Source organism: Anguilla anguilla, chromosome 19 (genome assembly GCF_013347855.1).
Source record: "Anguilla anguilla isolate fAngAng1 chromosome 19, fAngAng1.pri, whole genome shotgun sequence".
NCBI classification, from domain to species: Eukaryota; Metazoa; Chordata; class Actinopteri; order Anguilliformes; family Anguillidae; genus Anguilla; species Anguilla anguilla.
This window is the reverse complement of record NC_049219.1, coordinates 11,976,118-11,998,154: the sequence shown is the minus strand read 5'-3', so window position 1 is coordinate 11,998,154 and position 22,037 is coordinate 11,976,118. Positions and strand designations below refer to the sequence as shown.

Here is a 22,037-nt window from a genome sequence, read left to right as displayed (position 1 = left end):
ATTTTTTAATTTTTAATTTAGCATAAACCTTTTCAGAAAAAGGACTGTATTGTCCAACAATTTAACTGGATTCAACTGAAATCCTGAACGTGAAACCACTCAATAACTTCAAAGCCCTACACATTTTATTGGCCCCTAATCTTAAGCCATGTTCATCTGATTGGTCACTAGTGCAAAACCCTCCTTCCCTCATTACCAGAGTCTCACAAATAATTTCACAGAGAGCATTCTAGGAACTGAAGTCCACATCTTGAGATTTTGAAGTGTGTTTGACATGCTGCAGACTGCAACTCCCATCAGCCTCTTTGTGAAACTTACTGTGGCACTTTGCCAATTGAAAGCAGCCCTGCTCTCCAATTATCCGATTGAGCGTTCCAGCCAGGCAATCTCTACTATCAATTAAGTACATTTTTTTCCAACAGACAATGCAGTGTCTCTGAGACCACACTTGTGCCTGCAGAGCAAACAGAAGCCATTAATACAAGCTCCCACAGGCACGTAGCAGTGCATATTTTCCTGCGTGACAAAGTTGTTTTCTACCTCTGGCTCCAGATAGAGCAAAAAAAAGAAAAAAAAAAAAAAACCCCCTCCGTAACCCTGTTTAGCCTGAGCCTGTAAGCAAAACTGATCTGGGAACAGCCCTTGGGGAACCACACCCACCAGCTCTGAAAGGCGGCGTAGGAGGCAGCTCTCCGCAGCTCTCTCGCTCCTCAGTCTCTGGCGGGGAGGCAGTTTGCGCTACACACTCGGACGCACACCACCACCGCCTGCTTAACTCTCCCAGAACCGAGTCCCACACGACAACCACCGCAACCATGGCCGTCAGCAAATGCATCAAGTACTGCCTTTTCTTCTTTAATTTACTCTTCTGGGTAAGTGCCTGCTCTCCTTTTTCTTTTATTAATTTAACCAGAAAAACAAACAACAAAAACACTACTAAATACTTACTTTCGGTTTGTGTGCGTATGAAGCTTAAAATAATTATGAGTTTGCTTCAGCACCCATTAAGATGAGATGTGGGAGGAGGTTTTGGCTTGTTGAAGTAGTCATTTTTTACTGAAAGGGCACTTTGTTGCCTAAGCATGGCTATTTATTTCTTCTTATGTTTAATCACATTTTAAATAAAAGTTTTTTTTTATTTATTTAAAAGTCAGGATGTGCAGTTTGAGTCCGTAGAGCCACAGGACAGGCGGTGAAAGGCAACTGTGTTTTTTGAAAGCAATGTTTTGCTCTGAAGAAGATGGCATGCGAAAGGCCACTCCCATGATGCATTAGCTTTTTCCTTTCGAAAAAGACATTAAGCAGATCAATGGTAATGAGGTCTGATCTATTGCTTCAGTACTGTTTGAGCAGAGGCTGGTCCCAGGGGTCGGGCTGGGGGGCTGGGGGGCTGGGGGGGGCACTCCACACCCTCGCGCAGCACCACTCCCCCCCCCCCACCTCCCCCACCCACCTGCGTTTCAAAGCTTTACAGGCCACCTGTTCGGCTGTGGGGGGCTCCCAGTGACCTCTCAGTATGCTGTCCTTCAAGGAGCTACACTACTACAGCAGGGCTTCACAGGTGGTGCTTCTGCATAGGTTACCTTTGGGGGGGGAGGGAAAAAAAAAAAGAGGTCTCGCTACACTGACCACTTGCCAGGACTGCGTTTGTATGCAAACACTGATGTCGCCATAGCAAACACAGGGCGTGTCCCCAGAGCGCCGGCGCGGTGATCTGGGCGGCGCGCGGTCGCGTTAGCGCGAGCCTCGCTGGCGAGCGGGGGCGCGGGTAGAGGAAACGGAGCGCGTCAGCTTTTCCCCCTGGCTCTGAGGCCGCTGCCTGTTCCCCACGCTGTTTACTCCAGCCTCCCGTACGCTGGCAGGGCTTCGCCGCGCAGGCCGAGAGGCGCGCGAGCCGAGTTCTCAGCATGGAAACGACGTCCCGGAGCAGCCCTGCGAGGCGTCCTGCTCAGTGGAGGCCGCTGCTTTTGATGCCGGCGATCGGGCCGGGAGGCTGAATTTGCACACAGTCAGGCACACGCTGTGCCGGGAGGGGGGCGGCAGAAGCACCGCCAGCCGCTCCACACAGACGAAGGTGCAGATGTTAGCCGTTAGCGTCGAACACTGCCCACTAGCATTAAAGAAACTGCCCCCCTTTTTTTTTTCTTTTTTTAGCCGAAGAGGTGGGGTGGGGTGTCCGGGCCTCTCTTGGCCGGGTGGATTACCCAGCGTGCTTGGCACCGACGGAGCGCGTGAAATATGTTGTCAGAACCGCGCGGACAGGTCCTACCGGCTGAGCGGCAGCCTGTTGTTTTTTTTTTCTTTCCTGCTGGTGTTCCCACTCTCAGGTTACGTTGGGACACCGCCACGCTGCCTTTGGCCGTGTTGACACTCTGTTGTCTTCCCTTCCTGCTCGTACGGGAGGGGAATGGTTTTGGAGTGGAGCCACGGTGGTGGCCTGGCTTGTGTCTGCCGGCCTCTGGAAGCCGTTTGTGATGTGGCTGTAAATCACCGCTCCCCTTCCCGTTAATGAGTTTCCTGCATGTTCACTGCCATACAACAGGTTTCTATTTATTCAGTAACTACCGTGTCCCTTCATTACACAGACAATGCTGACATGTTGTCTGTGTCGGGTGCCATTCACTTTTTTTAACGCCTGGCCTTGTGCGTGAGCAGAGGTGTTGTGAGACGAGCTCACAGACCCAACAGGTGGTTAACGGGTCAGCACCTTCGCCTCTTTCTCCGCGGATGGGGCGTTTGCGTTGGGTTTGGGGGGGCGGCGCCGGGGTCGTCATGGCAACCTGGCGCGGGCAGATCTCGGGTTACGCAGCAGCTGCGCAGCGCGCGTTACTAACGCGGTCGCTCCGCAGCCGACCGCTATTGTCCGCAGTCACATGACCCCCCCTGAATCAATATTTATGCTCCGCTCCCTGAAACAGTGGCGGCTGAAGCCACAAGTTGCAGGGGAGCAGAGAGCTGTCATCAGCATCAGTACACATTTGCCTTGACGCCGTAGATTTAGCTTGGAAAAATATGTACCAATACCTACATGAGAGGAGCTCATGAGATGAGATGATTCACCTTCTAGGAATCAGGAAGTACACATGGTCATGTGTCCTGTTTTTAAGAGTGCCTCAGCTTTTCCTTGGTTGTATCGAGAGGATCCTGTATCACATTCACATTAATATTTGATATTTGCTGTTTTTTTTTTTTGGTTCTGCTATTTCAGAGTTTCGGCTAACTTCTGGCCACCAGGATTACAACACAACACATGTGGATGAGAATCCATTTTATAGCAGTGTGGTTCAGTTTGGAAATTTCACTCTGTAATGGATGGAAAGTTTTTCCCTCATGAATCACTATCCTGTCACAATAGTGAGTCACAGCAACCAATGAACCCTGTCCAAGTGTGAGCGGCTTGAGTGAAACTTCTTTTTACACCACAGCCTTAGCCCTTTTTCCCTTGCTTGTTGACTTTGGAATTCTTCTTAAATTACTCATGCCTGTAAACAGACTGAGAAGCCATGTATGGCTGCAGCTTCTCCTTACGCAGGACGGCTTCCTGGTGTCCTCCCTAAGGACGTCAGGCAGCACACAGCCAGTCTGCTGCGTGAACAGAGTCTCCATAGCCTCCTCAAGTGCTGGGGGGAGGGGAGGGGGGTGGGGGGTTAGCTTCTGCACGTAGCTGTGGGGCCTGCGAGGTTATCGCTGTCTGCATTGGACAGGCGCGGCTTATCGGCGGGAGAGCAGAAACCTCGCTCTTGCGCAACACGCCGCCAAACCCCAGTTTCTGCGAGCCGTGCCCTCTGGGGGAGGGCCTGCCACCCACGCGTTTGCCGCTACGCTAAACACGTGACGTCATCGTCCGGAGGAGGGGCTGGGTCTCGCCGCAACCGAGCCGAAGCGGAACGTTCCCCCAGCGTGCCTCCTGACACGCAGGCTTATATAATATGTACAGGTTTTAGAGACCTGTCACACCAAACACACTACACCAGCATTAATGAAGGAAAGTGGGGCAGAATTTTGGCCAGCATATTTGCCTCCCAAAAAGTCAAATACATATTTTTATGCTGTGTTTATGTGCTTGGAAACCACCCATGGAATTAAGTGGTTCTGAATGTAAGTGTTGCTTTTGTGGCTGACGCTGTGTTGGCTGACAGTTCAGAAAGACGCACAGAATGACTGTGTCGTATAAATGCCTATGGATCACAATTCAGTTTCACTCATGTGTTGCTGTTGTTCATCTTAGTTCTGTGAGGGGATTTCCCACATTTTCTCAACACCACCCCTAGATGGAAGTAACGTGGTGTTGTATAACTGCATGTGATCTGCTAGTCTTCTCTTTCTGTAAATATTTTCCAGTGTATTACCTCCTCTTAGTTGCTTTAAGGGCTACATTTTGTGAATCTGTATCAGAAATTTGGATAATAATGCACAGCAAGATGGTGTTCCACATGTGTGTTGTTTTGAGACGGGGGTGGAGGTGGTGGCATTTCCAGATGCTGTGGACGCTGTGGGGATATATTGGACCTGAAAGTCTCTTTGGCATTCAGTGCGCATTACCATCTGGGCCCATTAACTCGAGCTTCTTTCAAATGGATTTTGTATTTGATTATTTTCAATGGGTTTTTTGTCTGTTTCTTCCAGATCAGCGGATGCATCATCCTCGGTGTATCCATTTATCTGAAAGTGGACAAGGATTCATCCAAGGTACGGCGACCACTTTGCGTCCGTGACCATAAGCAGGAGTGACCGTGATTGTGCACGACTTCGACCGTGAATGTGAACGGGACCGTGTGTATGAATGTGACTGTCACACTGTTTCGCCACTACCGTTGATGGTCCATATCGGTCACTTCGTTTTCTTGCCCGGAACTCATGCAGCACCCGTCACTCCAAACAATCATTTGTTTGGCACATTGTCTTTTGGAAAATTCATATCAACATTCCTTTGAAGGAGGACAAAAAGTTTGATGCAATGATGTGCTTTTAAAGTTTTCCCCACCAGTGCTGTTTATTATGAATGACATCGGCCTGAATATAAGCCCATAAAATGTACGGTACTTTCAGCAAGAGGGGGAAATAAAACTCTTGAAGGTCACATGGCCACGCTTCTCAGATGCTCTTGTGCATTCCAGATCGTCGGTGGGTCCCTCCCGGGGGTCGACCTGCTGATCGCCATCGGCGTGATCATCATGGTGCTCGGCTTCCTCGGGTGCTGCGGCGCCATCAAAGAGAACAAGTGCATGCTCATGCTGGTGAGCCCCGCCCCAAAAACACGCCTCATACAGCACAGACACGCAACACTGACCTGAGCCCCGCCCCAAAAACACACCTCATACGGGACAGACACGCAACACTGACCTGAGCCCCGCCCCAAAAACACGCCTCATACAGCACAGACACGCAGCACTGACCTGAGCCCCGCCCCAAAAACACGCCTCATACAGCACAGACACGCAGCACTGACCTGAGCCCCGCCCCAAAAACACGCCTCATACAGCACAGACACGCAACACTGACCTGAGCCCCGCCCCAAAAACACGCCTCATACAGCACAGACACGCAGCACTGACCTGAGCCCCGCCCCAAAAACACACCTCATACGGGACAGACACGCAACACTGACCTGAGCCCCGCCCCAAAAACACGCCTCATACAGCACAGACACGCAGCACTGACCTGAGCCCCGCCCCAAAAACACGCCTCATACAGCACAGACACGCAGCACTGACCTGAGCCCCGCCCCAAAAACACGCCTCATACAGCACAGACACGCAGCACTGACCTGAGCCCCGCCCCAAAAACACGCCTCATACAGCACAGACACGCAGCACTGACCTGAGCCCCGCCCCAAAAACACGCCTCATACAGCACAGACACGCAGCACTGACCTGAGCCCCGCCCCAAAAACACGCCTCATACAGCACAGACACGCAGCACTGACCTGAGCCCCGCCCCAAAAACACGCCTCATACAGCACAGACACGCAGCACTGACCTGAGCCCCACCCCAAAAACACACCTCATACAGCACAGACACGCAACGCTGACCTGAGCCCCGCCCCAAAAACACGCCTCATACAGCACAGACACGCAACACTGACCTGAGCCCCGCCCCAAAAACACGCCTCATACAGCACAGACACGCAACGCTGACCTGAGCCCCGCCCCAAAAACACGCCTCATACAGCACAGACACGCAACGCTGACCTGAGCCCCGCCCCAAAAACACACCTCATACAGCACAGACACGCAACACTGACCTGAGCCCCGCCCCAAAAACACGCCTCATACAGCACAGACACGCAACACTGACCTGAGCCCCACCCCAAAAACACGCCTCATACAGCACAGACACACAACACTGACCTGAGCCCCGCCCCAAAAACACACCTCATACGGGACAGACACGCAACACTGACCTGAGCCCCGCCCCAAAAACACGCCTCATACAGCACAGACACGCAACACTGACCTGAGCCCCGCCCCAAAAACACGCCTCATACAGCACAGACACGCAACACTGACCTGAGCCCCACCCCAAAAACACACCTCATACGGGACAGACACGCAACACTGACCTGAGCCCCGCCCCAAAAACACACCTCATACAGCACAGACACGCAACACTGACCTGAGCCCCGCCCCAAAAACACGCCTCATACAGCACAGACACGCAACACCTGACCTGAGCCCCGCCCCAAAAACACGCCTCATACAGCACAGACACACAACACTGACCTGAGCCCCGCCCCAAAAACACACCTCATACGGGACAGACACGCAACACTGACCTGAGCCCCGCCCCAAAAACACGCCTCATACAGCACAGACACACAGCACTGACCTGAGCCCCGCCCCAAAAACACACCTCATACGGGACGGACACGCAACACTGATCTGGTAAGCTGAACCCATGACCTTGTGCAGAGTTGTATTGGAAGTGCAGCATGCAGAAATGGACAGGTGCATAGTGGTGCTTAGTCACATGTAGCAGTGCAGCGATGGAACCCCAGTCAAGCTCGGCCCGTTTGTTTCAGTTCTTCATCGGGCTGCTGCTGATCTTCATCCTGCTGCTGGCAGCCGGCATCCTGGGGGCCGTGGGCGAGGACAAGGTGAGGCTGCCGCACACCGCCGCACACCGCCGCACACCGCCGCGCGCCACCCCCACACTTCCTGTCTCTCTCTCTGCACACTTCCTGAGGCTCTCTAACCCGCCCCTCCCCTCCCCTCTTTCAGTCCACGGATTTTATCAAAGAGCAGCTGAATAATCTGGTCCCTCTGTCCGACCAGCCAGAGAGCACGCAGACGGACATCCAGGCCCTGGAGGTGGAGGTGAGGCCTGTGCGACGTGCGTTTCCCGCTTAACTTAATTAACCACCCATCCATCTGTCACAGTGTCACATCGCTCTGTCAGATTCCCTGTGAATCTTTTTAAAAGTTGCCATTTATTTAAGAGTAGTCTTCTAGCGCATGATGGTTGGGACTTACACGTGCCCTTGGAATCGTAAGCCGTGCATGCTGGGTAATTGTCAGTCCAGTGCCTTTTTGCGGGATGGCTTTTGAAACGCGGCGCTTCGGTGCGCGCTCCGATCCACAGGGCAAGTGCTGCGGGCTGATCAAAGGCCCCGAGGACTGGGGCAGCCAGGTGCCCTCCTCCTGCAACTGCAACGACACGACGGCGGCGTGCAGCACCGTCGGAGGCAAGAAGGTCTACAGCACGGTGAGGGCCCCTGCGTCGCCACCTCGCTCGCCACCTCACTCAGCATCTCAGCTCACCGCACCCCCACCCCCCGACCTCCTAAATGTGGGGGCAGGCCTCCCCTGCGCTCGGCCTGCTGCCAATGTGCTCTGACCTCGCAGATCTGGAGCAAGAAGAGGTGTGGAGACCGAGCGAATGGCTCAAAGAGGAACCGAGAAATAGTCCCAAACATTTTGTGCCGATTCATATGTTTTTTTAACACTACTGTGTATGAGCTGTCAATCCCATTCATGTCTAAATGTGCAAACACGTGAAGTGTCTACATGTGAAAATATGACAATCCAAGTAATCTATTATTAATAATAATAATAATAATAATAATACTTCTCTTGGTCCTGACAGCCGTGTGCTGAGTTTGTGACCACCTTGTTAAAGAAGAACCTGACCGTGGCTCTTGGAATAGCTTTCGGTATTGCAGTCCTGATGGTAAGGCCGTCGTTTCTGCATAGCAGTGCTGATGACTGCACACCTGCTGGTTTCAGAAGCAGGCCATTTCTGGTCCATTTCCTCTGCTGAAGGGTTGCCTGCTTCAGTCTCATTCAATCTGTAACTGCAACGTGCTTGTACTTTGCTTTTGAGCTACTAATTTAAGTTGAAATTCCTTTTTTTAAATTTTAAAACCTAAAAAATAACCACCTCTGAAATGGATGGTGTTTTGAAAACAGACATTTTAATAATCATTTAATTTAAAATGAGAATTTAAAAAAATAAATAAATATTATGCAGCAAATAGTAATGTAGCATGTAGCTTTTAACAAGGGTTTTCCCAGTCCCGGCGCACAAGCTTCCTGATTGGTCAATCGGTTGGTAACCTACCTTCTCCTGCGTTTGCAGCTGTTTGGAATGATCTTCTCCATGGTCCTGTACTGCCAGATCGGCAAGGCAGAGACCAGCACCGCCTAACGAAGAGGACGGCCGGACGCTCTAAGGAACACGCGTGCGTTTCAGGAAGGTGATCGAGAACAACCGACGAATGACAGGTGTTATCGTTGTGTCCCACGTTGTTTAGTTATAGTGGATATCCTTGTTTTGTGCTCTGATGCATGTGCCTGTAAAAACCCAGCTCCAGACTGGCTGAGCGAGGGGGGCGGTGGGAAGGGGAGGGGCGGGGTGGGGCGGGGCGGGGTGGGGTGGGGTAGCCGTGGTAACCATGAAACTGTGTGCTTGTGTCTTTAGTCTCGTACAGTGCGGCCGTGGGTCCTGTTTTTACCTGTATTTTATGGTCACACAGATTGGGGGGGTTTTTTTTTTTTTTTTTTTGTGCAGATGTTGCTTTTCTGTGTGTCTCTGTCTTGACATTTGAGTGGGACAAAAATAGTTAATTTTATATAAGAACTATATGAAAGCCACACAGTACATCACTTTGTGTAAATGCACTGCATATTTAATACGGTTGTCTTGGGCGTATACATTGTAAAGAAAAGGTCATATTTTCTGGTAAGTGTCTCGGCACTGAAACCTCACTCGCTGTGGTCAGTATGCATTTAGTCTTCAGCACGTCCTGTCTAAGTGCAATAAATTTATCCGCAGTTGTCTTATTCATTAGACCGGGGGGGAGGGGGGATGTGTAATAAAAAATTCTAATAAAGGATGATTTTAAATGTGCTCCTTCCAACAAGTTGCCACTTATTCTCTCTCACGCACACACACAGTACACCCACAGACACACACCCTCCTGTCAGTTCTGCAGCACGGACGCCTCCACGTGGACCGGACAGCAGCCACCGCCGTCTTTACTTGTGAATTTACAGATTAATCGCCATCCACAGGGCACAGTGCGTCAGTGTGCTATGCGTGTACCTGGTCTAGTAACCCAAAGGTCACGGGTTCGACTCCCGGGTAGGACAATGCCGTCATACCCTTGAGCAAGGTACTTAAGCTGCATTGCTTCCGTATATATCCAGCTGTGTAAATGGATGCAATGCAAATCCTATGTAAAAGTCACTCTGGATAAGAGCGTCTGCTAAATGCCTATAATGTAATGCAATGTGCCTGATTACCGGGATCTTCAGGTATATTGGCACAGGACAGGGGCCTGTAGCCTTTGCCCTGGGCAGCTGCAGGGTCTCCTGGTTTTTGTTGTTACTCAACACTAATTAAAGAGGTAATAGTTTAAGCCAGGGCTGCTGAGCCCTTCTCCTGGAGATGTGCCGTCCTGCAGGTTTATCTCCAGCCCTAACACAGCACATCTCATTCAACAGCTCGAGAGCTCGTTGAGCTGCTATTTAGTAGAATCAGGTGTGCCAAATTAGGGTCAAAATGAAGACTTCTTAGAACGTAGATCTCCAGGAACAGGGCTGGGCAGCCCTGGTTTAAGTCGCCGAACCTGATTTGTTGGGGCTGAATTGGTTGGTGATTTTTTTTTTAAGGTGGGAAAAAAAGCAGCAACTGTGTATCTCTCCAAAACCGGAGTTGCAGACCTCTATCGGGGCATGGTGTCTATTTTTCGCTGGACGTATTGATCTTTTTGTTTGTGTGAATCTGCACTTTAAATCTACCAAAGCAGGAATCAGCGTAGCTTTTGAGAGACGGCTGCTGGAACCAGGTGAGCTGAATGTTTTGGCAGCAAGCGTACGCTCACCCACGCAGATCCATGACCTGAAGTCACATGCGGGTTCTCGTTGGCCACTAATGAATATGTGCACCTGGTCTCTACAGCGTGTGGGAACATTAACCGTGTTACTAAAGAACCTCTGGAAATAGCACTCGGGTTCCATTACCCATTGATCTCGGCCTCGGCCCCTGAGTGCATTCGCACGAGTGAACCATTCCAGTAAAACGCGCCTCATTCTATTACAGAACCGCGGAAACTCTTTACTGTCTGAACTTTTATGGGCTTCTGTGTTCTCCCACACTGCCCCAGTGCAAGCTGCTGTAGATATTGCCTATTACAAAATGCAGCAGTAACAAAGACGTTCATTTTCGGGCCATTTCATTTCAATTGTGTGTCCTTACTTAAAGCGTATGCGCAGTCTTTAGGCCCTGTGTCCGTGCAGTAAAGCACGTATACTGTGTTTAGGATATGTCTTCTGCTTGGACGTGGATGGCGTGGCTGTTTGTTGGCGGCTCCAGACAGGGAGAGGTAGGCTATGAATAATGCGCTAGCGTGCGAAAGAGAGGAAAGCTAAACGTGATGCGCTATCGGGCCTTTGGGTTGAACGTGCAGCGGAGGCACAGATTTAAATGCACAAAGGAAGGAAACGGGAGGTCTGAGCCTGGGTGCCCCTATGTCTGTCAGCCTCTGCTTTTACAGTCAAATATGTGACACGTGCGCATATGCAGCTTTTGTGTGCCAAGCGTGACCTTCTAGACGACCTTCTGTCTTTACAAAGGCTGGTATAGGGACTGTCGCAGGTTCATGATCAGAATGATAAAATTTTTAAAATTATAAAATGAACTTCAGGTAACATATGCTCCCAGCGGCTGTACATATGGATAGATTTGTTTTATAACATTACTCAATTATGTGAATGAAAATTTATTCTGAAAAAAATGTACCAGTATGTCTTCTATTGTGAAGACAATATTGTAATGTAGCATGGTTTTTAACGAGGTTTACCAAAATCCCAGCAGAGGACAAGCTTCCTGATTGGTCACCCAGTTGGTAACATGACTTCTTATGCACTTTATACATTCTCACTCTGTCTCGTGTTGGTGTGTTTTCCGAAACACACTCTGTCCTCCTCATCGAAAGGAGGGAAAAGGGTAGTTAAAGCCAAAGAAAGGGGCGGAGCTCTTAGTGCAGAACGCTACGTCACATCTGACTCAGTTCACGCTCATCACTCCACTCCTCACCACATTTTTATGGCTTCCAGTTGCCGCCCACACACACATTCAGTAACCGTGCATCATGTTAGGGCGCGCAGGCTGACCGCAGCACCTGTTATAGCGATGGAATCACATTTCTGTGAAATCCCAAAAACAGTGCAATGTTGCCTCCAGGCCTTCACAGGCTGCTCAGATGATTTTTCAAATCTGAAATGTGAAATGGTGGGGGGGAGAAATGAAGAATACTGAACGTGTGTTTTACTGGTGATATGCATCTCTCTGTTTGCACACCTGTAGGTGATGGACGAGGAGGGCATTCTCACACCTGTACCTGAACAAAGTCAACAAGCGACAAACAACACCATCAGAACTTACTGGGGTGGCAGGTAACCTACCTTTAGGTGGAGTGTTCACTGGTTTATAAGTCAGCTATGAATGTTTAGAATACAGAAACAAGCTGGGAGAACTGGAGCCAAACACAAGCAAAATTTCATACATACATACATACATATATACATATATGCATATATGTATATTTGTGTAATTATGTAAAAATTGTCCAGAATTTATGATATTAACACAAATTAGACATGTGACATCACAGAGGTGATATTAATTGCGTATCGTAGGGGAAGCGGGTGTATAAGCTGAAAGTGTGTTTGTTTCAACATCTGACCCCACAAGGGACATTTTAACTAGCATTAGCTAATGAGCTAGCATTCGCTAATGAAGTTATGTGGAAAAAAACTGGGCTCAGAGTGCAGGCAGTATTAGCTGGTTTCAGCTTGTGTCTTTACTTATGTCATCAGATTGGAAGCAGGATTTTTCCAGCATTGTGGTTGTGGTTCCACTGTGTTTCTGGGCTGACCAGGCACAGCCACAAGCATCTGTAATCCACTCAAAAAAATCTTTTAGGCGAGGGAAAAAAAACCCCACTGTGTTTCAGCTCCTGATCCTTTGTTTCGGTAATATTTAGAGTAATTCTGACTCTTGGAAAATAAGCTCTTGGAAAACAGAAGAGACCAGGATTATGCCTCTAGTCAAAAGGATTAAAGAAACCATTTTATTTTGGGTCTGTAATTTTCAGGCGTGTGTTATAAAAGGGGGGGCTACGAAAGGGCAATAGAGTACCAAAATATGTGCAGCTACTGTACAATGCAAATTCAATAAAAATAAAACAAACAGAACATAGCGTATGTGAGACAAAGGCTCTTTTGCTCTCTGTTGTGAACCTCTGAAGTCATTTCCTGAAATGCCAGTTGTGCTCGCCTGTCAAACTGCGCCGCATTAGTAAATAACATTTTAATGCTATTAAATGTAATGCAATTACGTTTATATGACATTTACATTTTAAATTGAATGAAATGTGACGACATTAAGGCTGTTGATATCATCGCACAAATCTTCGAGCAAACGATGTCTTTGACAGTGTTCCTTTTTGCTTTTAAGAATACTTGCTGTTCGAAATGCGTGAACATGCACTGGAGGATTAGCAATGTTGAGGTCAGACTAATTATTTTAACATTATGTATAAACATTTCTGAAATGATTGTCCATATACACAGTACCTTGGCTTCATGAAATACAGTTTATGTACAATGCAATCAGAATTTTATGTATCTTCAACAAAAAAACAAACAAATAAAGCCTAGCCTGCATTGTAGCAGTGTCCTGGTCGATTTTTATTTTTTGGTGTTTTTTCAATAACGCGTCTTCCGGAGGAAAGGAAGAGATTTCTCCCCACAAGGCACCGTCTGACTGTGTGTCATTTTAGCCAGATTCTCCGGTCCTGATCTTTACTGCTGCTGCTTCTGTGTGCCACCCATTATCCGCTGGTCTCTCCTCATGCGTTATTCATAGCTTGTATGGGTTCTCTGGGACCTCAATCTCCTCATTGCTGTCATTATCACCGCTGCCCGCTGGTTCTTTTAACCTCTTTAGGGGCGTGTCCTCACCGCCTTGTTTTGCCCCGTCTGATTGGTCCTTCCTGCGCCCCCCGACCGCCGCCTTTCCCATTTCGTTTGATTGGCCGAGGAGCGGTTCCCGCGGCGACCGCGCCGCGCCGTCCCCCTGGGCGTTTGCTTGCGTCGGCTCCCCCCGAACCCGCGCCAGGCCGGGCCCGTTCTCCGGGGTCGCCCCGTCCTCGTCCCGAAACGAGACGGTTTTGGGGACCGATTTGTTCGCCGTCCTCCCGTCGGTCATAATGGACGTCGTCGCTCCTCTGGGTAGCGAGTCCGGGACCGGGAGGGGCGGAGGCTCGTCCTGGGGGGCGGGCTCGTCCCTGTTTGCGCTCCACGCGGGCGCCAGCGATCCCTTTCGAGTGTACACTCCGTGCTTGCCCTGCAGGACGGAGCTCGCCGCGTCACATGAGGCGAATGCCTCGTTGTGATAGGACAGTTCGTCCCTGAGAGGCGTGGCCCCTCTGTGGTTGACCTGTAGATAATGGAAAAGCCATTTAGTGCACTGCACACCCCTCTCATCCATCCCTCCTTTCCTTCCTCATGCATGTGGGCCAAGGCTGCTTCTCATCTGTCACTAAGAAAAGAACAGCGGTGGATGGTTGATCATTTTCAAAGCTTGCTTGGCCACAAAATTGTAATAACATGAATAAATATTCAAATGTAAAACAGTGAAAGAACAGCGGTCGGCTTTTTCTCTCTGGAATGTTGTGTGCTGTAATTGAGATCCATTATTGGGGGTGGGGGGTGGGGGGTGGGGGGAGTTTAGGAGCTCTGTTTCCTGGCGACCGGCTCGTACCACGTTGGGCAGTTTTCCCGCCGCTGCTGGGGCCAGCCCCCCCGGTTCCCGCCGCCGCCGCTGAGCCCGGGCCAGCTGCCGGATCAGACAGAGCACCACCGCCAGCAGGAGCACGACCACGCCCACCAGGCCCCCGGCCACGCCCGCGCCCACCGCCACCGTTCCGTACAGGCGCCCCTCGCCAAACGGGCTCAGGGGGGCTGCGGAAAGGCCCACCGGTTAGCTCAGCCGCGAAATACGCCTCACTCACGCACTCACCGTCCTGTCTGCCGTTAGCCCTTACACTCACGTGGCGCTCGTGTGCGAGCACGGCATGCTGGGAAGGGTGGAGGACCAGGGGCTCAGTGCATTCTCAGCTGAAGGTACTGTAGAAAGGGCTGGTCTGTAAATTGGCTCACCTGGTCGGCCTTTTCGCAGGACCTCAATGCTGACGGAGGCGTTCACCACCTCTCCCGATTCCTGGTCTGTCGCAAGCACCTGTAAAATATCCTAATTAGCAAGCACAATTCTTCTTTATGCATTTGTCATGCTTCCCGTTCTTAAAGCATTAATACTTAATGGGTTTGAGTTTTATCTCTTATGAAATTGAATCTGAAATGACAACAAAAAATTGCTCTTACTTAATGGATGGATTCCTGAAACTGCTTTCAGCTTTATTTTATTGCCCTATATAAAGTTTAGCACTTTCTTATAACGGAAATGCTGTAAAGCGGTCCGCCTATATTTTCAGCCTCCATACAACAGGCAATTGTAATCATACTGAAAATGTAAAATACATTATTATATTAGTGTAAAATGCAAAAGATATTTTACTATTTGGAAATAGAAATGATATTCCTTGTAATGATGTAATGCCGTCTCTGGCTTTCGCTCACCTCGAGGAGGTGTTTGTCAAAAGCTCGCAGCTGATTGGCTCTGGCGATGATCAGTCCTTCCTGTGTGATTTGATAGAGACCCGTGCTGTGGGACTTTGGCCTCAGAGAGTAATGGATCTTCGGATTCATTCCCTGAAACAGGATGAGTGGGAGTGTAAGAACACAGTGAGCTTGGATACGCACAAATATACATGTCTTTTTTGTTTGGTGTAGATCATCAATATAATCAGAGGTGCCGTATGGAGGGGGAGGCGGAGGCCATGACTGACAGGGGCCCTCAAACAATACGGTGTGGGGGCCCAATGTGAGATCTCCTCAGGGCCCACAATCCCTTGCGGTGCCCCTGGGTGTGATAGCAGTCAGGACGCTCTGTGGAGGGAGACTGATGCTGCGCTCTTACAGAGGCCACTCAGGATAAGAGCCTCTGCTAAGTGCCTGTGCTGCGATGCAGCGGAAGGCTTCACGGGAAACTGTGTGATTTCCTGTGCCACACCCGGGCAGCCAGTACTACAGAGGGGTCATTTAAAGGAAGGCGGGGGGGGGGGGGGGGGGGGGGGGGGGGTGTTGAAAGCGCACGTCTCCGAAGTCTCTGTCCACAGCCTGCATGACCAGCGCCGCGTCCCCGTAGGTGGAGACCAGCGCGGCCGGGCTCCCGCTCTCCGTGACGAAGCCCCGGTAGGCGGTTCTGTTGAACCGGGGCGGGAAGCGGTTCTCGGCCAGGACCCGGACCAGCGCCGTCGCCACGGCGTACTTCTTTGGGTCGTCCCGCTGGGAGGCCTGGGGGGGGGGGGGGGGAAGACCGCAGTGACTAGCGCCTTAGAGACATTGTTACACGGATACGCAGCGTGGTGCGATTATCACAGAGTTACCGAGAAAATGACCGCTTTCTGATCACTTAAAAGGCTAAATTTTACGGCTCTTAGGAACCTGCTTCTCAGGTGTGGGTGTGACACACGCATTACACAGCATGTGATATTACAGGTTTTTTTACATTTCAGGAATGCCTTGCTAACTTGGGCTGCTGTATATGTGAATAGCTCATATGCACTCACTGTAAACCATTAGGCTTTAGGGACAGCGTGGCTAAACTGACCCAGGATCAGCTGTGAAGCGTGCGCTGCGTTGGGGCTCACCATGATCCTCAGTCTGAGGTTGGGGGTCAGCAGTCTGTTCTCCACTCGCTGTGTCAGCACCACCTCCCCGGTCTCGTTGTCAATGCGAAACCTGCCGTTGTCCGCACCTGCTTCATGCAGAACGTGTTATGATGCCTCAGAATGAGATGATACTGCATTAGTAATAATCCTATTGGTAATATTTTGTCATTTTTGTGAGGTTTATACCCACCTGACAGGATGGTGTACACCAATGGGGTCATCAGACCCCTGTCCCCATCCTCGGCGTGAATTGGACCAGGAGAAAAATATAAGATGGTGTCCTGCAAACAGACGTGCATTTATATCTGTAGACCTCTTGCACATCTCTGCTGTCATAAAAGTTTTTTTTTTTTAACTCCAAAAAGAATTTCCAGAAAATGAGGAAGAACTGCCTCGCCCTGTTGTTGCATTGCATGTCATTAGGCTAGTTTATTTTTGTCACATGCTGGCTTGAATTAGCTTAGCCGCCGAAGCAGTGAGGCACTGACTGCACACGGTTGATGATGTGAGTATGCAAATTTATCATGGAATGTTGTGTGTGAGAATCACAGTGAATAACTGAAGAGTTAATGTGCTGGTGGCAGCTTTCATGCACGTCTGCTGCGGAACAACCAAGACCTAAAAAAAATACCTAAAAAAACGTCAAGAGACGTTGGGAGTGGGGGTTGGGCCAGGGGTTCTTCCCCTTTAATTTAGTCATTTAACTGAGGATGAATGCAGCACATAATGCCTCTGGATCAGGCTTGCATTTGGGAAAATGTGAAAGAACAGTCTGCCTCCTCTTAAATGAACCGCAGCTGATGTCCTCGCTAAAGAGTGAAATTAAACGTAGGCTTTGGAAACAGACATGAACAGACACGCCGAGGACGCGACCTCGGTGTCCTCGCTGGTGGTTGGGGGCCCTGACAGCGAGGCTGGTACCTGCTCCTTCTCAGTGACGTTCACCACGTACACGGGACTGGTGCAGACGAGGGGCGTCTCTTCCTGAGAGGGAACGGTGCAGGGCTGGAACTGGGGGTACTGGTCGTCCCCGTCCACAACATTCACCGTTATGTTGGCCGTGGCGCTGTACCTCTCCTCGGTGTTCATCTCCTATTTTTGAGGAAAAACAAAACTTATGGGTTCACAGCCCAGGAGTGACCAGTACTGTGTACTAAATCTAGACAGTGACGCATTCTGTCTGGGTTTGGAACTCATGTTGGCCTACAAATGTACAGTGTATTCTAGACATAAAAAACAAGTTTTAAGTGACTTTAAGAGTTGAAAGAGCAGAAAAGCACGTAAGAATGCACAGTGATGCAGTTCAGAAGAGAGAAGGGGTGAGGTGATGTACCACGGCGTAAACGGTGAACTGCAGCCTGGTTTTAGTCTCGTAGTCCAGAGGCTGAGCCAGCGCCACCTTCCCACTCTTAGGCAGGTCTATTTTGAAAAAGCTGGCATCAGTCTGCATGGAAAGCAAACGAGGAGGTTTTGCATGAAGCAGCAGGAACTAGATATTGACAAAGAAAGCACATTGACATAAACCATAACTTTGCATTTCACCCTTTGAGGTGTAAGATCTCGACTATGTTCCTACCCGAACATTCTAATGCTGATGTAACAATCACTACTGGTAACGAAAAACAGTGGAGTTCTAGAACACTGCATTTAAAAACCTACTCTTCTTAGGGTTAATACGGCATGTTTGTTGCTCATAAGGGAGCGTTGCTCCTCGCTCAGTTACATACCGATGATGCGTCTATGACATACGCAATGGTGTCATTATCCGCGTCCCTGGCCTGCACGGTGAATATGACGGTGTTCACTGCCGTCAGCTGGGAAAGAGGATGTGAGAGAGGGAACAGAGAGGGAGACGGGGGAAGTGCGAGTGTGCATTAGGGCCTGCAGACCTTTGAATCAAAGGAGTGGAAAGCGGAACGAGTTCCTCTCGCTGAAGTGTCTGTGGCGTGAGAGCGACGGAGGAGTAATCGTACCTCGCTTACGTCAAAGGGCTGGGCGGTCCGCTCCGAGAAGGCTGGCAGGTTGTCATTTTCATTCAGGATCTCCACCACAATCCTGTATTCACTCTGAAAGAGTTTCCCCTACCATGAGAAACCGTCACAGTACACAGCAGTGCCGCTGCAATGCATTCAGATAGATTATGAGGATACAGGGTGAAAGAGGATTAGAAAAAACGAAAGTTTCCTGTCACAGTGCATGATGCAAAACAGCTTTTTCCCTAAACAAACATTTGTCGTGTTTGTGACTACGCAGTTGGTTTGTTTGAACGTTAATCAGTACTGAGCGTAGGTGCTTTGTTGTTTAGGCCTCTAAGAAAGAAGTGGCTCTCAGTTGTGTATTTGAAGATTTGCATATGCCTGTAATGCTGGACAGGGATCTTAAATGTGTTTTGCAGCTGAACGGCATACCTGTATGGCGTCGTCTTCATAGCATGTTAATGCTGCAATTAAAACAGGCCCTTGGACCTTAAATAGAATAAAATCAGTCACACAGATTGAAAGGTGCTTTGGAAAGATATATATAGGCCTATATGAAAGGACAGAATATTGCACTTTAACAACTTACTTTAAATGAACGTTCTTCAACGAGTCCTTATCCTGATAAAATTGGTTGTGTTGATAGCAACATAGTGTGACAATGCTGTGTACAGTAGTTGACATTACGATCATGGTGTAGTATTCATATGAACTTTGGCTTGCGCTAGCTGTAATGTTGATATCCTTGTTCTCACCTCCCGATCTAGCACTCTTGAAAAAGATGTGTTGAGTCTGATGGATTTCGCCTCCAGGTAGAACCAATCAGCGTTGTCTCCAGTGAGGCACAAACGGATGCTATTGGCTCCTGGGTCTTTAGCGATGCTGAGGTTTGCGACAAACTCCCCAGGTGGACTGTTTTCTCTGACTGTTGCAAAGATGTCCTGACCTCCAAGGCACACATTGGCTGTCAGCAAAATTGATCAGATAGGATTGTGAGTGAAAGTGCTGCTTTTAAGATTAATGATTGATAATTATATTTTCTCCGCATTTTCTTCCATTTTGGAATGCCCGATTATGTTCACAAGCTGGTCTCATCACTGCCAACCCTTGTGCCAGTTCAGAAGAGTGCAGACACACACACACACACACTTACACATAAATGAGAACAATACTTTATCAGGACTTTTTAACATGTTCTGTGAAGTTTTAAATGACTACAAGTTTTTGTTTTATTTATAAATTTTACACATTGCTATTTCTTGTAGGTCAAAGTAAATGATGTCACTCTTGTAGTAATAATAGGATGCTTACCTTTGACGATGTGGCAGGTGATATTTATTGCCATTTGGCAGACCAGTGCTCCCCACAGCTTCAGCATGTTAACAGGGCTTTAAAAGTGTCATATAATTCCAGCAAAACAGCAGCCCTGAAATAAGAGAAAAGTTCGGGTCAGGGAGTTTAAATGTTCAAGAACAAAGAAAAGCAAGCTCAAAGATGAGAATAAAAGCCAAAAAAGCAATTAAATGAACTAAACCACCAATTTAAAAATGCTTTATCAACTGGCTTAAAATGAGATATACTAAGCCAATATGTAAATATTCCATGGATTTATTTTTAAACTGAAATCCCTTAGTTTATGTTTAAATAATGGCAGTTGCTTCCAGGAAACATCAGGTAGCGTGGCTTTCACTCAGATAAGCCCGTTTCCTATGCACTGCGCCCTCCCCGTGCCTGACCTTCACCGGGCTTCTTTTGCCCTTTCACCCCGTGTGTAATTCCCCCAAATCCGCATTAAACCTCTTCCCTTTCCCTCTTCGTGTCTGAGGAGCCGCGCGGGCCAAACCGCCTCAGCGTTGCGCTCGGTACGGACGGAACAGCAATAATTACCGCCAATTGGCTTTGTTGCCAAGACCACGACCCCGCCATTATCCTTCAGTGAATGATGAGCTTTGCGGAAGACAGTGCGCAATGATGATGGGTCTCATTGTTTCTCTTTATAAGGAGGAAATGAGGCAGGGTGCGTTCCTTTCTTGTTTTTGAATGTTTGAGCATTTGAATGTTTTACCGTCGTTTTTATCGTCTTACATTGTAGCATTTCTAATCCTTAGACAAGACGTCATGTTCAAAGTCAAATTCAAGTGCTGTCCACAATGCTGTAATCATAAAAAGGCATCCAGCGTTTAAAATGAATTAATGATCAGATGGAAACTTGGAAAACTGTGGCAATCAATAAGGCCCTCATAAATAAAGCCCGTAGTAGGTTCTAGTGATTTCCTGTGCCCATTTCTGTGGTAAAGACTCTATGAGCCACGAAATTTGTAGTGGAAATCAGTTTAACCCGTCAAATGGACTGCTGCATTGCAGTATGCTGAAGTTGCGCACAGAAAATCAAAGTTAATGTGGTGAAGAGACTCTTGTGTCAAGGCCTGCTGTGAGGATTAGTGGCATAATTAGTATTCTAGTGGATGTAGGTCTCTGCTACAGTGACAGATTATGGGATTATAACGGAATATAGATCAATCTCCCCTCCCAGCACAGCTGCTCATTCTGCTCTACCCATTCTCTCTATCTCTCTCCCTCTGTCTTTCACTCTCACTCTTTCTCACTCTCTCTTTCTCTCGCTCTGGCTCTCTCTCTACAGCATCCTCTCTCCTTCTCTCTCTCTGTCTCTCTCTCACTCTCACTCTCTCTCTCTCTACACCACCCTCTCTCCTTCTCTCTCGCTCTCGCTCTTGCTCTCACTCTATCTCTGTCTCTCTCTCTCACTTTGGTCAGCAGTTTACTACTTACCCGCAGTGTAATCCGCCTCTGCTATGACCATCTCCACACCTCCCCACGGTGATGTCACACACACACACACACACACACGCACACACACACGCACACACACACACACAGGAGAGCGTCTGCTAGGAACCCAGCTGCTGCTTCTCTACCCTGAAAGTACAGAGTTCACTCACACAGCTTTCTTCCGCCTTATCAATATTGCATTAATAACCATATATTATATAATATAATAAACCTTAGTGCCTTGAACATTTATCTGAGCTCTTTATAACTTTCACAGCACAGTATGTTGATTACAATCTGTTCTCTTAGTAAACTTGACACCAAACCAATTGTGAAGTGTTAACAGATTTTTTTTAAATGTTGTAAATGAATTTGCCCTTGCTAAGGTGTGAAACATGACATTTTAAAAACTTTGAGTAATCTTTTAACACACAACTCTTTTGGCTACAGCAATGTTAACTCTTGATGCCTCCTTTTGTCTTTTGGAGAAGAACAAAAATGGAAAAAAGAAACATTAACCTTAACTTCCATTTAACTCAATGTCAATGTCAGGCTTGAAGGTAAAGGTGAAGTAAATCTCTGATCCTCAGAAGGCCCTAAACACCACACTGCTGTACATAGACAGACAAGGACACAGACAGACACACAGACACAGACAGACACAGACACACACACACACACACACACAGAGCTCAGACACCGGGTCTGTGGGCACTTACGGCGTCTCCCCCCCCCGACCGCCGTCCTCAGTTCCCGCTCGGGACCCCCCGCGAGGTCTCGCCGCGCCGTCCTCTCGATGTTCGCCGCATGGCCGCCGAGTCGCGCGGATCGCGGAGCGCCGGGGAGAGCTGCGTGTAACCCAGGGCGACAGCAGACGGGGCTCGGGGGGGGCGGGGCGGAGCCAGGTTAAATCGAGCAGGCCCGCTGAGCTTTCAACGGGGCGGGGGCGGGGTCTGGCACTGTCCGGCGGCTCA

General features: G+C 48.9%; 3 protein-coding genes across 5 annotated transcripts in view; 2 read left to right on the top strand and 1 right to left on the bottom strand.

Moving 5' to 3' along the window:
- The first annotated feature begins 447 nt into the window (after nt 1–447).
- Nucleotides 448–13,174, top strand: LOC118219066 (tetraspanin-8-like). Of its 2 annotated transcripts, XM_035401903.1 has the most exons (9): nt 448–872; nt 4,627–4,689; nt 5,118–5,237; nt 7,022–7,096; nt 7,221–7,316; nt 7,582–7,704; nt 8,086–8,169; nt 8,578–8,695; nt 11,809–13,174. In XM_035401903.1, exons 1-8 carry the CDS (start codon nt 816–818, stop codon nt 8,644–8,646), a joined length of 687 nt encoding a protein of 228 aa, XP_035257794.1. In that variant the 5' UTR covers nt 448–815; the 3' UTR covers nt 8,647–8,695; nt 11,809–13,174. The 2 variants fall into 2 exon arrangements, with proteins under 2 accessions (XP_035257794.1, XP_035257792.1); XM_035401901.1 differs by lacking the exon at nt 11,809–13,174 and having other exon boundaries at nt 449–872; nt 8,578–9,348.
- Nucleotides 11,836–22,037, top strand: part of crebl2 (cAMP responsive element binding protein-like 2) — a 49,193-nt gene continuing 38,991 nt past the window's right edge. The window contains exon 1 of one of the 2 annotated variants that reach the window (XM_035401917.1): nt 11,836–11,897. The gene's annotated coding sequence lies outside the window, so the exon portion shown is untranslated. Of the gene's footprint in view, nt 11,898–14,408; nt 14,487–22,037 lie in introns of those variants that run through there. The other variant, XM_035401913.1, reaches the window with a different exon arrangement.
- Nucleotides 12,830–21,137, bottom strand: LOC118219062 (cadherin-related family member 5-like). The gene is made up of 15 exons (XM_035401898.1): nt 21,064–21,137; nt 19,585–19,699; nt 19,029–19,237; nt 18,706–18,762; nt 18,271–18,363; nt 18,025–18,111; nt 17,631–17,741; nt 17,219–17,389; nt 16,488–16,578; nt 16,277–16,383; nt 15,720–15,920; nt 15,144–15,275; nt 14,667–14,745; nt 14,269–14,468; nt 12,830–13,944 (listed from the first exon to the last, which is right to left on the bottom strand). Exons 2-15 carry the CDS (start codon nt 19,649–19,651, stop codon nt 13,366–13,368), a joined length of 2,184 nt encoding a protein of 727 aa, XP_035257789.1. The 5' UTR covers nt 19,652–19,699; nt 21,064–21,137; the 3' UTR covers nt 12,830–13,365.

What these genes read in the sequence shown, in the direction of transcription:
- LOC118219062 (XM_035401898.1), bottom strand. Translation starts at nt 19,651, where the DNA reads ATGCTGAAGCTGTGGGGAGCACTGGTCTGCCAAATGGCAATAAATATC. An exon ending in CAAGAGTGCTAGATCGGGAG is followed by an intron (nt 18,763 to 19,028) that starts GTGAGAACAAGG and finishes ATTCTATTTAAG; the next exon opens with GTCCAAGGGCCTGTTTTAAT. An exon ending in ATGAAGACGACGCCATACAG is followed by an intron (nt 18,364 to 18,705) that starts GTATGCCGTTCA and finishes AAACTCTTTCAG; the next exon opens with AGTGAATACAGGATTGTGGT.
- LOC118219066 (XM_035401903.1), top strand. Translation starts at nt 816, where the DNA reads ATGGCCGTCAGCAAATGCATCAAGTACTGCCTTTTCTTCTTTAATTTA. An exon ending in TCTTTAATTTACTCTTCTGG is followed by an intron (nt 873 to 4,626) that starts GTAAGTGCCTGC and finishes TGTTTCTTCCAG; the next exon opens with ATCAGCGGATGCATCATCCT. An exon ending in GCAAGAAGGTCTACAGCACG is followed by an intron (nt 7,705 to 8,085) that starts GTGAGGGCCCCT and finishes TGGTCCTGACAG; the next exon opens with CCGTGTGCTGAGTTTGTGAC.